General features: G+C 50.2%; 2 protein-coding genes across 5 annotated transcripts in view; one reads left to right on the top strand and one right to left on the bottom strand.

The window, feature by feature from the left end:
• The first annotated feature begins 2980 nt into the window (after positions 1-2980).
• CCDC34 (coiled-coil domain containing 34) lies at positions 2981-9042 on the top strand. Its single transcript, XM_078882246.1, has 6 exons — positions 2981-3192; positions 3462-3702; positions 4405-4512; positions 5159-5317; positions 6060-6192; positions 6978-9042. The coding sequence occupies exons 1-6, from the start codon at positions 2981-2983 to the stop codon at positions 7175-7177; spliced, it is 1053 nt and encodes a 350-aa protein (XP_078738372.1). The 3' UTR covers positions 7178-9042.
• Positions 9043-9853: 811 nt separating this feature from the next.
• Positions 9854-16218, bottom strand: part of ZFC3H1 (zinc finger C3H1-type containing) — a 54995-nt gene continuing 48630 nt past the window's right edge. For 3 of the 4 annotated variants that reach the window (XM_078882299.1, XM_078882301.1, XM_078882302.1), the window contains exons 33-35: positions 15669-15770; positions 13045-13084; positions 10163-11613 (exon numbers count right to left, since the gene is read on the bottom strand). In XM_078882299.1, coding sequence (XP_078738425.1) covers positions 11377-11613; positions 13045-13084; positions 15669-15770 — 379 coding nt within the window. In that variant the 3' untranslated portion in view covers positions 10163-11376. The other variant, XM_078882300.1, reaches the window with a different exon arrangement.

Below are 16218 nucleotides of genomic sequence, written 5' to 3'. Positions count from 1 at the left end.
GACTTTACCAAAAGACCCAAAGAATATTAATTCCTGCAGTCACGAAAACTAAGTCAAGATTTAAGAGATTAGTAGCTAAATAAATATAAAGATTTTATTTTATTTTAGTTTTCATTCTATTTTATTTTGTTTATGTAATTTTTCACCTACGTGACTTTACCGAAAAAACCTAAGAGTATGAATCCTTTCAGTCACGAAAACTTCAAATCTAGATTTGAAGCTTTCGTGACTGCAAGGATTCGTATTCTTAGTTTTTTTCGGTAAAGTCACGTAGGTAAAACATTAAAATTAATAAAAATAAAAATCACGACGTTTCGGAGGCAACACAAGCTTCCGTCTTCAGGTGGAACCGTCACAGCCACGACAGCTGTATCAAGTAAATGGGAGATTGCAAGAGTTACCACTCCGTTATTTTGGCCCGTGCCTCCGTTTCTCTCCATCTCCCCCTCCCTCCCTTCTTCCCCCTCCCCTCTCCCCCTCCCTCCCCTCTCCCCCTCCCTCCCCTCTCCCCCTCCCTCCCCTCTCCCCCTCCCTCCCCTCTTCCCCCTCCCTCCCCTCTCCCCCTCCCTCCCCTCTCCCTCCCCTCTCCCCCTCCCTCCCCTCTCCCTCCCCTCTCCCCCTCCCTCCCCTCTTCCCCCTCCCTCCCCTCTCCCCCTCCCTCCCCTCTCCCCCTCCCTCCCCTCTCCCCCTCCCTCCCCTCTCCCCCTCCCTCCCCTCTTCCCCCTCCCACCGCTCCCCTCCCTCCCCTTTCCCCCCCTCCCCTCTTCCTCCCGCGCCCCGTTTGAATTTTCCCGCCACACGCGACCGCAAACCGCCGCGCGCGGTGCGAGTCGGGAAGAAACCGCCCCCCCTCCCCTCAGCGGTTGCCAGGCAACGCGAAGCCTCAAGCGAGCGGGGCCCTCTGTGTGGGGACGGCGCTCGGCCTCTAAGCAGTCGTTGTTTACATTTTAAAAGTGAATAAAAAACCCCCAAGGGAAACACTAAACGACGAAGAAACTATCGATCGCTATTTCGTTATTGTTGAAGACTCAAGAAGGCGCCCGCCAACTGCGAATCGACAACGGTGAGAGCGCCGCGTTGAATGAAGGCTGCGTGGTGATGACTAGGCCGCGTTTCGTTTAAGCCAAAATTTAAACTTTTTGTTGTTGGCGGTATCAAAGTATAAAAACATTCATAATAGGAGGGGTTTTGTTTCGGGTGAGATCGCGTAAATATAAAACGTGTCGTTAAACCCACCACCACCCGACACAGACAATTAGTAAGGTTTATCACGTCAACAGAACATGCCAATTCGTTACTAGTACAGCACAAGTTGTAAATGTTGTGGATTTGCTCTCCTACACACCGGTGGTGCTGTGTTAGTGACGGAATTGGCCACGTTCTTTCTAGATTTTAAATTTTCGTGACTGCAAGGGTCCATACTCTTTGTTTTTTCGGTAAGTCACGTAGGTGAAAAAAGGAAAATAAATTAAATCACTTGATACATCACTTGATACAGAAATTTTGCTGTGATGGTTCCACCTGTAGACGGAAGCTTGTGTTGCCTCCTAAACGTGGTGATTTAATTTATTTTCCTTTTTTTATCTACGTGACTTTACCGAAAAAAAAGCGTATGACCACGTTCTGTTTACGTGACAAACCTTAACTAATTGGCTGTGTCGGGTGGTGGCGGGTTTAACGACACATTTATAAGATCTAACCCCCCCCCCCAAAAAAAAACCTATATAATGTATATTGGTCGCGAAAGCATCCTACATATTAAATTACGGGAAAATAATAATAGGTTTTATCCTTTGTCAATAAAACAGGGGTTAAGATGTTCAAACACCAAATAGAATCAAGTACTGCATGAACCTACACACCACTTGTGAACATGCAAACAAAAACCATGCTCTGATAATATATGCATTGTAATTTGTTTATACTGTACTATGTTTTCCAACGATAGCATCTTTGTTTTCTTCTCGATTTCAGCGTGTCTCAGATCATGTTTTAAATTACACTTCTGGTTATATACATCGATACTACTCCTTTACCCACCACGGAGATCCTCTTAAGCTTAATAGTTTCACCACTTTATTTTACTATTTGTGTATGTTTACGGGTTGTGTACTTTTAAACACTCTTTGGTTCTTGAAGTCTTAAGTTCATTCGTATCATCTTCATCACATACCTGTCAACTCGCACGGTTTACCCCGTATTCTTGTACAGGGGAATTGAGTTTTCAAGTCCATACGGCGCACAGCCGTTTTAATACGGGCACAGAAAATGTGTTTGTCTATTTGTGTTTCTCCCTTGTGATGGGGATTTTGTAAGATGAACGTTGAGATTTATGAGGGGCACGGACGGGGTGACCAATAAGGTCTGAAGTGGTCTGTAATAAGGTCGGGCACTGATAAGGGGTTGACAGGTGTGTAGTGGTGAGTGTACTAGTGGTGAGTGTAGTAGTGAGTGTACTAGTGGTGAGTGTAGTAGTGAGTGTAGTAGTGGTGAGTGTAGTAGTGGCGAGTGTAGTGGTGGTGGTGGTCTATTTGGTTGTGTTTCTCCCTTGTGATGGAACTTTGTAAGATGAACGTTGAGATTTATAAGGGCACAGGGTGACCATTAAGGTCTGAAGTGGCCTGTAAACACATTCCTGCGGAGGGAGCTGGTAGGAACGTTGGGTTGCTCGGTCAATGGCCAGGGTCAACGGCGGCGTGGTGTATTCCGCAAATATGGCCGACTGTGAGGGCGGGCACAAGCCGGCGTGAGTAGGTTAAACGTTGCGTTTTATAAGGGCACCACGGGGTGACTAATGATGATTACTACAAGGTCCTTGAATGATTCTGGGTTAAGGTTCAGGATAAGGAGTAAAGGGTCAGGGTTGTTAGGACCTCTCCATTTTTTCTAACCCGTTGTCTGCGGGGACAGTGGTCAAACCTCTGTTCAGTGAAACCAACCACATTCCCCCACCTTGCCCACACTGCAGACGCTTGGGGCAATGCCAACCTGCTCCGCGGACGGCGCTGGGGCTGGCAGGGGCGACACGGCGTCTCTGCTGAGCGGCTGTGCTGCCGGCGCCGGCGATGCCACTGGCACCGCCGGTGATGGGGCAGACTCCACGGACTCGCTGCTCTCCGCCATCTACCACAGCAGCTACGCAAGCCAGGACGAAGACGTGGAGGAGGACGGGCGAAAGCCCCGTTTGGCACGGTGTGGCCGGGAGCCAAAGGCCTCCCCCATTTCCTTCCATTCCTTTGCGGAGTTTGTTCCTGTCCAGTATTGGCAAATCTGTATGATTTCATCTCACCGTGTTTTCTGTTGTGGTTAGGTCACGGCTTTTTTGAGTCCACATATTTTTAATCCACCAAGCACCAGCCAGAGGACTATCGTGATTTGCATAGTTTGCTTTTGTAACTTTCTGACACGCCCCTACTGGACCTCTGTGAAAAAGTGCTTCGTAACCCATTGGATTTCTCCAGGATAAAGATTCCGATTCTGTACGGTGCGGTGGGCGGGGGGGGCGCGTGCAGCTCCCGTCGGGTGCAGGCGGTGGCGACGACCCACAGCCGGGATCGGAACTTCCCCAAGCGCAAATCCTCCCCGCGGGGACCTCGTAGAGAGGGTGGCGGCCCCCCGCCTGCTGGACTGTCGGCCTGGGAGGATTGGCTCGTGAGGAAGACTGTGGAGGAGCGGCGACAGCTGGAGCAGCGTGCACGAAGCGTAGGAGCGGGGAGGGAGGGGGGTGCCATTGGTGGTGGTGCTGGAAATTATATCTGGGAGTGTGCCACGGGGGCAGACAGTGGGCATCTAATTAATTCACCCACCTCGGTGAAGCAGAACAATTAAGAGTTTGCGATTTTAATCAAGACATTTGTTATTTTTTGCGTAGATTTATTTTTATTGTCTTCGAGTTTGCCTCGTTTGTACAGTTTGTCCCATTAGCAGAAATGTAACAGGAGCGCATAATTTGTATACCATTTGCGTAAATACAAATAGATTCATTTTCTTGGTTCTTTCGGTAAAGTCACGTAGAAGGGAAATAATAAAAATAAAACAATAAAATAATTGTCAGGACGTTTCGGCCACAACGCAAGCAGCCGTCCTCAGGTGAAGACCAGGTCTGTCGGGGAGACAGCGTCATTCAGATTATGTTTTATTTTTATTATTTTATTATTTCCCTTCTACGTGACTACCGAAAGAACCAAGAAGATGAATCCCTGCAGTCACGAAAGCTTTAAATCGAAATTTAAATACAAATGGATTCTTATGCAATTCAATACGTGACCTGGTGCATTGGCATTGTCTGAACAATTGATAGCTACGTTGACTCGTGTGAATGCACGAGTGCTGCATTGTCCAAGTGTCGTACAAGAAATCCTGTCTTGACACCACCAACACCGTCCACCTTCTCTTCCTTCGCAGGAGCGGCACCGCGAAGAGAAGCAACGAACTGAAGAGGAGATCAAATCGGAGAAGAGCAGGAAGACAGCGGAGCGCGTGCATGAGTGGATGAGGAATAAATTGGAGCAGGTGGGATACGGCACAGGAACCAACAAAACTAAAACTAATCTCTTCTTGGATCTTTCGGTAAAGTCACGTAGAATGGAAGTAATAAAATAAGAAAAATAAAACATAATAAAATAATTCTCACGACGTTTCGGCCACGTCGTGAGAATTATTTTATTATGTTTTATTTTTATTATTTTATTATTTCCATTCTACGTGACTTTACCGAAAGAACCAAGAAGATGAATCCCTGCAGTCACGAATGCTTTAAATCGAAAAATAAAACTAATCTATTTTTATTTTTACTGGATAAGGCCAAACTGAGCTATACAGCTCTTGTTCAAAATCGACCTGGCCACGTTTGATAGTTCAACGTGGAAATTTATAGCAGCCAGATTATCAAAACGCGTGATGTTGATTCTAAATGTGCAGTGAAAAACCGGAGTACCCGGAGAAATATCCACGCGACCACGGGGAGAGTGAACATGCAAACTCCAAATATGCAGCAGGCGTCAGGGTCGGGATCGAACTTACGACCTCCTGTATACCAGGCGAGGTAGTTAACATTTTGCCACCGTGGCACTGAAATCATGTGGGTCCTGTGCGGGCGGGCGGGTTACGAATTCGCGGGCTGCAACGTCACGTCAGCCACCCCCCGCGGTGTGCTCAGTTGCAGCTCGAGGAAGAGCAGACGGAGCGCAAGGAGCGCACGAAGATGGAGGAGAGAGAGCAGGAGAGGCAGAGGATCTTGGAGAAGGCGCACGAGAGCTACCAGCAGTGGCTGCAGCACAAAGCCGCGGCCGAGAAGGAGAAGAAGCAGAGGCAGCAGGTGCGGCACACTCGCGCACTCCCTCCGCAACGCAGCCCCACCCCGCCCCGTTCCATCTCCACAACACAGACCACCCTGTTAACTCTCCACTCCGCCCGCAACACAGACCACCCTGTTAACTCTCCACTCTGCCCGCAACACAGACCACCTCGTTACCTCTCCACAACACCGACCACCCTGTTGCCGTTCCACTCCGTCCACAACACAGACCGCCCTGTTAACTCTCCACTCCATCCGCAATACAGACCACCCCATTACATTCTAGATTTGAAGCTTTCGTGACTGCAAGGATTCATACTCTTAGGTTTTTTTCGGTAAAGTCACGTAGGTAAAAAAAGAAAATTAAAATGTATAAAAGTAATAATAGAAATATTTTAAAATTTATAAAAGTAATAATATAAATATTTTATTTTATTTCTATTATTACTTTTATTAATTTTCTTTTTTTACCTACGTGACTTTACCGAAAAACCCTAAGAGTATCACCCCATTACATCTCCACTCCCTTCACAACACAGATCGCCCTGTTCACTCTCTACTGCGTCCGCAACTCGGACCACCCTGTAAACTCTGTACTCCCCTTCACGTGTTCTCCACTCAGCAACACAGACCCCCCCCCACCCCATCACCTCCAGTCTACCGAGATCTGAAGAGAAGGGGGCGCCAGTCGTGGTGATTTTGTAACTTTTACTTCACGAAAATTAAAGCATCAAGTCGAAACCCCCCCCCGCCCCCCATCCAGGAGGAGATGGAGCGGCTGTCGGCAGAAAAACGCGAGAGGAGGGAGAGGGCGGAGAGGGAGTTTCGGGAGTGGCTGGAAAAAGCGAAAACGAGACCTCGGCCAAAACGCGAGTGGCCGCTGGGCAAAGGAAAAGGTGAGGGGGGTGGGGGCGGGGACGGGGGTGGTGGTGGTGACCTCACGCGCAGTCACGCCGAACGCCTGAGTCGGCGACACAACCAGCACCCGAGGTTTGAGAGGGCATCAGTTAACCATCGTAGCTTCAGAGCATTCAAGTCCCCGGGGGGGCACGAGCTGTTTCGACGGGTTACAATGCAGGGCAAAAACCCTGTGGGGTTTTTTTTTTCCCTTGGTGCATTCGTATTTTAAATGTTAATTAAAACGTACCGCTCTTCGTTGTGTTTGCGTTGTAGCCGCGTGATGTTAACCATCGCTGGGGTGCCACAGTGGCGAGCTGTTAACTGCCCCTCGTCTGGTAGACAAGAGTTTCGTGGCTTCAATCCCAACCCTGATACCCGAGTATATTTGGAGTTTGCATGTTTTCCCTTTGGTGGTGTGGATATTACTCCTGTTTTTTTTGGTTTGGCTGCTATAAATTTCCACGTTATAAGCACACTTAATTGAGCTAACATTTGTGATAGTCAGGTCGCTTCTGTCAAAGAGCTCTATAGCAGCTCAAGGCCTTATCTGCGACAATTCGGTTTCGGTACCGAAAGTTGGCAAATGGCCTCTTTCGGCATTCTTTCGGTTTTGGCCGAAAGTAAGAATTTTATTTTTGGTGTCGGCCTAAAGTCAATTTTTTACTTTCCGTTTTGGCCGAAACCAGAACTTCAGTTTCGGTCGGCCTCTATTGAAAACCAAGTTTTTTTTTTAACATGTAGCACCCCCCCCCCACTCCCCACATGCTCTCCCCACCCACAGGCACCTACAGCAACGCGGGCTACCCGGCGCCCAGCTTCTACAACCCCGTCCCCTGGAAGCCGATCCCCACACCTCCCCAAGACGCCGTCTGCCCCAAGTCGGCCAAGGGGAAGAAGGCACGGTGCTCCAGCGCCCCCGCCGATAGGCGCGGCGCGCCCACTGCTGCGGGCAGACCCGGCGCCGCCAGACTAAGGTCCTAGAACTCCGATTCCCACCCATCGACAGACAGCCCGACCCTGTAGCATGAAACTAAAACTATTTATTTTACCAGGGAAGGCCCCATTGAGCTATATAGCTCTTTTTCAGATGGGACCGGGCCACGGATGAAAGCTAAAAGTGGCTCATCGCATGTAAATATTTTGCAGCCAAATACTCTAACACGTTGATTCTAAAGGAGGGGGAAACCGGAGGCCCCGGAAAGAAATCCATGCGACCACAGGGAGACATGCACACTCCAAACATACAAGCATCAGGATCGAACCCACGATTGCCTGTATACCAGGCAAGGTGGTTAACATCTCACCATGCGGGTGCATTGTACTCGCCCTGTAAGCTGTTGTGGTGAGAGTCAGAGGGCACGGCCCACTCTGGGAGTTAGAGATGTCCTTCTAGAGCAGGGTCGGCGACCTGCTGCTCCAGAGCTGCATGTGGCTCTTCCGGGGACTGCTTCGTGACGTTATTTGAGGAGCACCGTCTCGGTTTCACCACACAGTGTAATTGCATTTTTTTAAAACCAAATTCGAAGAAGTAAAAAAGTCCTTTCTTTTGGTTGCGGACCCCTATGGGCTATAGCTGAGATTACAGATGGAATTTCCTTATGCTCTCATTTATCCCTGTTGCCATACTACGTGCAGTACCGAAAAACCCTAGTTTATCATGTTTAACTAAACCACACGATTGTAATATAATTGTTAATTCTACGCAGCCCAGTACTGACTCTTAGTCGTTCCATCAGCAGCAAGCGGCATGTCACCTTGTTTTGTTTTAGCCACACATCAACTTTGGAGGGTTGTGTTTGAACAGCCACGATGCCCACAGTAGCTGCCACCCCTCACCGTCAAAGGGGAGTGAGACTATTGAGACAGACCCAAGGGCTCTCATCCCGGTGGTGTGCGGCCAATAGAGGTGCATCAATTCGTATTGATTCTTAAGCTCGCGATACATGCGTCAAATGATAATGTCTGTGCTGGTTGTGGGGTGGGTGTGTACAACTTGTGGGTGCACTAATGGGTTATTTTACAGACACTACAATGTTCAAAATCGTTTCGAATATCAAATCGTGGCAATTCATTGAATTTCCGTGGAGGGGCGCGGGACTGTTGATTAGCGCTTAACATTGATTAGCACGGTTGGCTACGCTCAATGCGAAAGATGTTCAACATACATACGCACAACGCAGATGGGCCTACACCTCCAGCCTGCAACTTTATTGGATGTGGCGCGGCTACATGAGGCTGACTGCTTTGACACAAGACTGCAAACGATATTAATCTGTCGCTGACAGAGGGTGACCCCTGCCTGTACGTGTTCGTGTGTTGTTTGCCCGCCAAAGGTATCTCAAAAAGTCTTGTTCAGCCATTCGTTCATAAAATGTTGCCACATTCCCGATGTAACAGATACCGAGGGATTGAAATGCCTGAAATGGCACTTCTATTTTAACTTAAGGAATGGTATTTTTCTTTCGTGCAGAATGTTTAAAAGTTACTTTTGGCCCATCAAAAATTCTCTTCAAGTTTTTTTTTTTACCAGTTTGCCAAACAACCCTTACAGTGGTAGCTTGATGATGTGACTAATATAATGAGACTTCAACAAATGATCAGCAACTTATTCTGGTGCGGGTTGTTCCATGTGACCGCCCCCTTGTGTTTTCGGGGGTTTGTACCGTGTCCTTGGATACGATGTCCGACGTTTTGGCATCGCAGAGGACAAGGCAGTACACATCTGGGAGCTTTTTTGTTTTTATTCCCAGTCCTTATACAACCGTGGACACACTTAGATCAACAACAAAACAAAAAAACTCAAACTGGGACCCTTGAAATTAATAAATGTTTTTTTTATTATCAACTGGCACTTTCGTCATACATTTTTTTGTACACATTTAAATGAACAATTGGTAATATCTATACGGTAAGTCAACGCTTCAGGAACGCTTTATAATCCCTGCTCATCCGTGGCATGACGTGGGCGAGGCGGGCGGAAGGGTGTTCTCCTGCGCACTTGCAGCCTACGGGTGATCGGAGCGAACCAGCCATTGCGAGCGCAAAAGTAGCGCAAACTTGCCAGCCGACCTCTCGTTTCTTGTAAACCGATCCAGCTTCACAGTCCCATCGCGCGAGAGAGAGAGAAACGGCCACTCTTGGCAAAGTGCTAGCGCTTGCTGGTGGTGGTCCTTGCCTTGGTGATGGGGTGGGGGACTATTCATCTGTCGCAGCAGTCCTGCAAAAACCGAGCCCTCCAGAGCAACTTTTAACACAACAGGCAAAGTGGAGCCATGGTTACCGTCTGTAGCAAATACTGAGAGTTCACGGCATTTCTCCTCCGTTTTGCATTTTTTCCGGGTTTTTTTTTAAGTTTCACGAGATTGCACCCGTCACAGTGAAAGACGTGCGGAGAAGACGCACGGGGGCCCCCCAACTAAAACCCAACGAGGCCCGCACCGAACTGCGGCGCAAAAACTCAAATCGATCGTTACGCTCCCACCCCCAACCGCAGCTTCGACGGACATTAAAAAGTAAATGCGAGGAAACTTTAATAATACTGCCTTCGGGGTCCCAGAACGAGTCACGTGGTGTCAGGCACAGGAGAGAGGAGGAGGGAGGGGGGGACAGGGGGCTTACTTACAGCGCAGCGGCTTGGGACAGTTGGGCAGGAGGAGGCGGTGGTTGCCCCCCCCCCCCCCACGCGCCCCCCCGCCGCCACCCCCCTCCTCCGCCCTGGTGGGTGGCGGCGGGCACCGGCTGGCACCAGCGGGCACCGGCGACCGCCAGGCCGGGGGGGACTTACGAGGTGGCGGGTCCCGGCGAGAGCGTGACGGAGGAGGGCAGCAGCTCCGCAAGGCTGACCCCGGCCTCGCGGCACAGAGCCAGCGCACGCTGCACGGGCGCTCCCCCTTTGCCGGCGCCGCCGCACGCCGAAGACGACGCCGCAGCCTCCGCTTCCGCGAGCACAAACTGCACGCGGTGCATACGGTGGTGAGACGACGCGTTGGGGCGACGGGTTAGCGGCGATGGAGCGTTGGAGCCTTTTTCTTCTAGCTGGCGAGCCGATCATCGCGACACGCTTTGGGCCCACACAATACACGTGGGGCACCAAAGTAGGAGGGTGCTCGAGCGGGCAGAGATGAGAATTCCAAGATGAAAATTATCTTCCGAGAGAAAGGAGACGGAATGAAGACGACTGGTGGTTTGGCGGCGAGGTGGTGGTTGTTACTATTATTCTTGAGGCAAGACTTGGACGGATTGAGCACGTGTTAGGACCAGAGACAAAGACGATGCAATTAGAACGACGATGGGAATGCCGCCGGTGCACTGCGCAAGGAGTAAGAGGGAGACCCGAGGGCGAGAGGGAAGGATGCAGCTAGAGAAGGCAGCACAGAATAGCAGTAGCCAAGCAGCTGATCCCCAAGCAATAGTGGGGGGGGAGGGGCTTTTGGCAGAGAAGATTACACTTTTCTCGGTGCTTGCCATAGTGTGTTAGTCTCCACATTTTAATGTTATTGTAAGTTGATATCTGTTGCGAGGGACACGATTCGAAAGCGCATCAGAAGGCGGACCGGGATCAAGATGATGAAATATGGGCGAGCGGACAGCAGGTTGTGGAGTGCTTTTTGAAAAAACTTTGTGTAATGCAAAGCAACATCCTCAGGCATCATCGAGTTTAAATTACCCGCGATGATACGATCAGAGGGCATGGTACGCGGACAAAAGAAAATGGAACGAAAAGCGTGCAAAGCGTCATGAGATATGCGATTCGAATTGCACCTAAGTGACAGACGGAGGAACGCATCGGACAAATTGCAGGATGTCGCCCGTTAAGCAAAGTTAAGTGCGCGCTTGGGCATGGCCAATGCCTGAGACCGCTGACGGATTGTCGGTCAACGCAGAGAATCGCCCGGGAACAGATGGCCGGCCCCGGAAATGGAGCGATGAAATCGGCTCACGTGCAGAAGATGGATTTCTGCATCGCAAGAGGGATGGGCATCGGCTGTCGGGAGGTCTTTACCCAAAACCGAGATGGAACCACACTTTACCTCGCCACACATGACCTACCGATCCGACTGGTCAAGCCCATTTATGCTGCTGGGTGCAGCAATGCGGGCGGGCAGATTTAAGAAATTTAAGAAATCTGCCGCCGGGAGATGGAATCAAACCGGCTCCCTCTGGATTGCAAGTCTAGCGTGTTAACCACGACACCACAGCAGCGTCGGCCGGGGGAGTGATAACTCGGTCCCGACCTTCCCAAACGCATCCCCGAAAAACTGCAGAGCAAATAAATCTCGCAACCACCACCGCCGCCGCCGCCACCACCCCGTGTGTGTCGCGAGCGCTCGTGCGGTGCAGGTGCGGTCGGTTACATCTTTCCAGAGCGACGCGGAGAGCGGAAGGCAGTGCAGAGCTCGGACGAACAGGCGCCGCAGCTGGGGGAAGACACGGAGCACACACGGCGAGGGCTCGGGCAACGCGACGCTTTCTCCACGTCGCCGAGGGCGGGAAGTTGCCGAGCTATCGCGCATTCGTTGCAGACATTCGTGGTTTGAATTCGGCTGGCCGCCCTGGATAACACTGCAATAACTGTTACGCAATTCTGGCTGTCGCCTGATGAGGCTGGTTGTAATTACCGGCGGAAATCCGTACTCGAATTCATAACATAAGTTTTTGGGTCAGATCGCGTTATTTATAAATGTGTCGTAACCCTCCACCACCCGACACGGCCAAACAGTCAAAAACGTGTCACGTTTTCCAAAGGACAAAATAATTCACTTCTTTAGCCCACCGGTGTGTTGAAGAGAGAATCAACAGCATTTTAAAATTTGAGTAGTACGACGTTTCGCTGGTAATTACAATCAGCTTCATCGGGCAAGAATGGTGAAGCTCTCCTGTTGCTTCCGGTTATTTGTCTTTTTATATTAAACCCGATCATCTGAGATTGGGAGAAATCCGGTTTAATTGGTTCTAATTGCAGAACCGCACTTCTCAACGATGGGCTTCATCCATTCCAAGCTAAGGAACTCACTGGCGCCCACGATTGTGGAGGAGAAGCTCGTGTTCATCAAGACCAACCTGCCCGCCGCATTCTACGACTACCCCGTGCCCGATGGCCCCGAGTACGATAGCAGCACCAACGAGGAAGCAGCCTAAGCCTTGGATCAGAGTTTCGTATTCATCAAACCAGGTTCTAATTCCCCGAAATCGGGTTTAATTGTATTAAAGAAAAAACCCCGATGCCTGCCGCTGGAAAAAAAATCGGGTTTTTTCCACCCATGGAATGTTGTGGGTTTGCTCTCCAACACACCGTTGTGCCGAGCTGGTAATTGGCATGTTTTGTTTAAGTGACAAACCTTGCTAAATGGCTGTGTCGGGGGTGGTGGCACATTTATACTCACGCGAACGAACGCAACAAAACCTCATGGATAATATTGGTCGCGAAAGGCTACGTGTTAAAACTATTACAGTACGCGCCATCTGCTTCACAGTGGCCATTAAAGATCCCCCCCTCCGACGCCATCCGCAAGCTTAGTAGGCCTCTACGCGTCAGCCTCGGGGGGGGGGGGGATCCAAATTTGCCACATTTCGATAAGTACACCACAAATTATCGAATCCGAATTATACACGGCAATAAATCGGCCACGACCGGCAGAAACCGCAGGTCACTCCTGTAAACAGGAGTATACTGGTCCCGTGTAGAATTTCTCTCGCCCTATTAAAGCGTGTTCAACCTGTAATCTATAACTCAACGGTTTGCGACGATAAAATTGGCGGCGGCGGCGACGAATGACGACGCGTGTTGCAGGCAACCGAGGCCGCGCTCCAATCACAAAGGCGGTATATATCGGTGCGTCGGTCCTCACCTCCGACGGGCCGTGAAGTTTTCTCGTGGCAGCGATAACTCTGCAATCGGGAAGAGGAAGCTGCTTTTAAAGCGGCGACGGAGACACAGCAGCTACAGCAGCGGTGGCAACAATTGGCAACAGCATAAGCAGCAGAGGAGCGGTAAACTAAACTAGAAACTATTTTAATTTTACCAGGCAAGGCTCGCTGAGCTATGCCATGGAATTTTATAGCGGCCAAATACTCTGAAACACGTTTCTAAATGTGGAGGGAAAAAAAACGGAGGACCCGGAGAAAAATCCACACGACCACAGGGAAAACACGCAAACTGCAAATATACAACAGGCGTCAGGGTCGGGATCGAACCCACGACCCTCTCGTATACCAGGCGAGGTAGTTAACATCTCCTAGCCACCGCGCCGGCCCAGATGTGACGGCAACAACAGGGGTGCACACCCAACATTGTCGCTCAGTTCCTGCGCGCTAAGCGCCAGCGCATTAGGCCTGGGAAACGATTCACGGTGCCGCAATTCTGTTCAAAGATCCATTACTCGGCGACACTTAAAGCATTTGGGCAGCGGCGCAGCGGCGTGGATAACACAACTACTAGCATTCGTCATGAAGACTTCGGCTTTAAAAATATTTTTAAAAGTATACAGCGTGGGGCAGGGGGGGCGGGGGTAGTTTGGGACAATGGTTCTTCACAGCGCAGAGACGCAGGATGTTCCACTCTACCTCCCCGGCATCTTACGTGCTGCGAAGAAGGACCGTTGCTTGAAACGTCGGCCATTTCATAGTTTTTCTTTTTTTACGTCGAAGGCCAGCGTTGGACAAATGCGTCGAGTTCTTTTATCAAACCAGTGGCTCTACATTTATCGAGTTCTCAAACTCGTGTTTTTCTCTCCCGATTTGAGGATCACATTTTTGCTTGCGGGTCCAAATGTTTTGCGTCTAGAGTTGGAGAGAACTCTAGCGTCGTTTTTGCGTCGCAATTTTTTCGCGCGGCGCGCGTTTCCCCCGCAAGCACAATTCCCGCCGGGCTCAAGCACCGATATCAGTCGACGGCTCTGTTCTCACGCTCGTGTGTACGCGCGTTTTGGCGCGTAAAAAAAAAACCTGCGCGGGTTAAAGAAATCGGTTCGTTAAAGGTTCGAGCAAAACCAACGCGCGTTACCGGTCGCCAACATTGTGGGCCGACGGAGGAAATCACGCGGCACGACACAAGACGGGTACCGCGAAGCGAAGGAAGAGCCGATTGTTAAAGCGCCGACTGCGAATCGTTACGTGCCGAGCGAGTGGTTGGGATCACCGCCGCCACCACGGCCAAAAGATGGCACCTGGCGGGGCGTTTGAACGAGGGGAGTGGCTTTCCTTATTTCGATGTAAAGCTTTCGTGACTGCAGGGATTCATCTTCTTGGTTCTTTCGGTAAAGTCACGTAGAAGGGAAATATTAAAAATAAAACATAATAAAATAATTCTCACGACGTTATGGCCACAACGCAAGCAGCCGTCCTCAGGTGATGCTGCTAATCCTGCATACTGCATAATGCACGGGCATAATGACTTTGAAACCCCGCCCCCCCCACCTCCTACGCATTCCACAAGTAGTGACTAATCCCATATCTGCATTTCCCATAAATATGCTAAATTCCTCTTGATATGCAAATTCCTTTGTCAGGGCGCCCCTTCCCCCCTCCAACCCAGCTTAAATATACGCTGCCAAGCATGGTGGTGTTCATTCAGACGCTGTCTTTCCGACAGCCCTGTTCTTCACCTGAGGACAGCTGCTTGCATTGTGGCCGAAACGTCGTGAGAATTATTTAATTATGTTTTATTTTTATTATTTTACTATTTCCCTTCTACGTGACTTTACCGAAAAAACCAATAAGGGGCTTTCTTTATTTTTATAACCGCACGCCAACGTGACCACCGCCATCGGGGGTGACACTGCACGTCACACCTGCGAGCAGACGCCCACCCAGAACACCCAACAGGCAGGTTGGGGGGGGGCGGCGATGGTGGTTAATGGAAAGGGGGGTTTGTACAACGATGCCGGTCGAAGCCTCGGCGGACAACGGCATCGGTGGCTTAAACGTTCACAAGACCGCTCGTCGAATATTGCGGGCGTAACAAAAAAAAAATCATCGATCAATTTTAATTCGCACGTACTGCGTGCGCTCATTGACCCGCGGGCAGCCATTAGAGACCGCTACACACTTGATTCATCAAGCGAATCCTGATCCGGAGTCGTGATGATAACAATTGTGGTGATGAAAGTGTTGATAAATGATGGTTGTGGTGGTGATGTTGATGATGACAGCGATGGTGGTGGTACTACTACCCGCTGATGATGATGGTAGTGACGGTGATAATGGTAAGGATGATGATAGTGATAATTGGTTGTCTTTCTCCTCCCCGTACCTCCGAATCGCACGGTTTGGCTACGTACGGCGTGAAAGAAATTCAACGTGCATACGATGACAGTGGCGGTCTCGGCGATGATGGTAATGATGATCGCAGCGATGAGCGTTGGTGATAATGGTGGTGGTGGTGAAGCACAGGGCACTGGGGATGACGTTCCGGCCGCGGGATTTTTTGTCTCGGCGTTCATTAAAGGCACCGAGCGTCGAGGCCCAACAGTACATTTTCCAGATGAAAAGACAGGAGGGCAGCCTCTGGATCAGCAGCTTGGCCTGTAGAGCAACGCTGTGGACGTTTCCCTCCTCCGCCTCTGCCACCAGCAACCTGGGTTGGGTTGGGGAGGTGGTGGGATGGGGGGGGAGGGGTAGAGGTAGGAGGGGGTAGCACAAAGGCAGCCCACCTTCCATCTTCTTCATCGTCATGAGCGCCATCGACCCACCCCCCCCCTCCCCCACTACCGTCTCCGCCTTCAACATCACTCATCCTATGGTCATCATCGTCGTTACAACCCAATCATTCCGGCTACGCTATCATCGCAACCCAACGTCAAAGGCCAATATCAACGTTATCATCATCGTCGTAAACGATCGTTGTCAGTCCAATTTCTAGCAACGCTACCATCAACACCGTCGCCACAACCAATATCACTTGTTGCGACTCATCATCACCGTCATGGTTCCAGCTGCCACCAACACTAACGTTGACACCAACATTGTTCCCACCACCATCATCGTCGTCCTGTCCCTCCATCCTTACAAACCGCACCACCACC

The sequence above is a fragment of the Lampetra fluviatilis genome, chromosome 64 (genome assembly GCF_964198595.1).
Source record: "Lampetra fluviatilis chromosome 64, kcLamFluv1.1, whole genome shotgun sequence".
NCBI classification, from domain to species: Eukaryota; Metazoa; Chordata; class Hyperoartia; order Petromyzontiformes; family Petromyzontidae; genus Lampetra; species Lampetra fluviatilis.
Note: the sequence above shows the minus strand (reverse complement) of the source record. Positions and strands in the feature narration are given on the sequence as shown.

Excerpts from the sequence above, each read along its gene's own strand:
- CCDC34 (XM_078882246.1), top strand. The coding sequence starts at position 2,981 with ATGCCAACCTGCTCCGCGGACGGCGCTGGGGCTGGCAGGGGCGACACG. Across the intron at positions 3,703-4,404 it reads TGGAGCAGCGTGCACGAAGC|GAGCGGCACCGCGAAGAGAA; the intron begins GTAGGAGCGGGG and ends CTTCCTTCGCAG. Across the intron at positions 6,193-6,977 it reads GCCGCTGGGCAAAGGAAAAG|GCACCTACAGCAACGCGGGC; the intron begins GTGAGGGGGGTG and ends CCCCACCCACAG.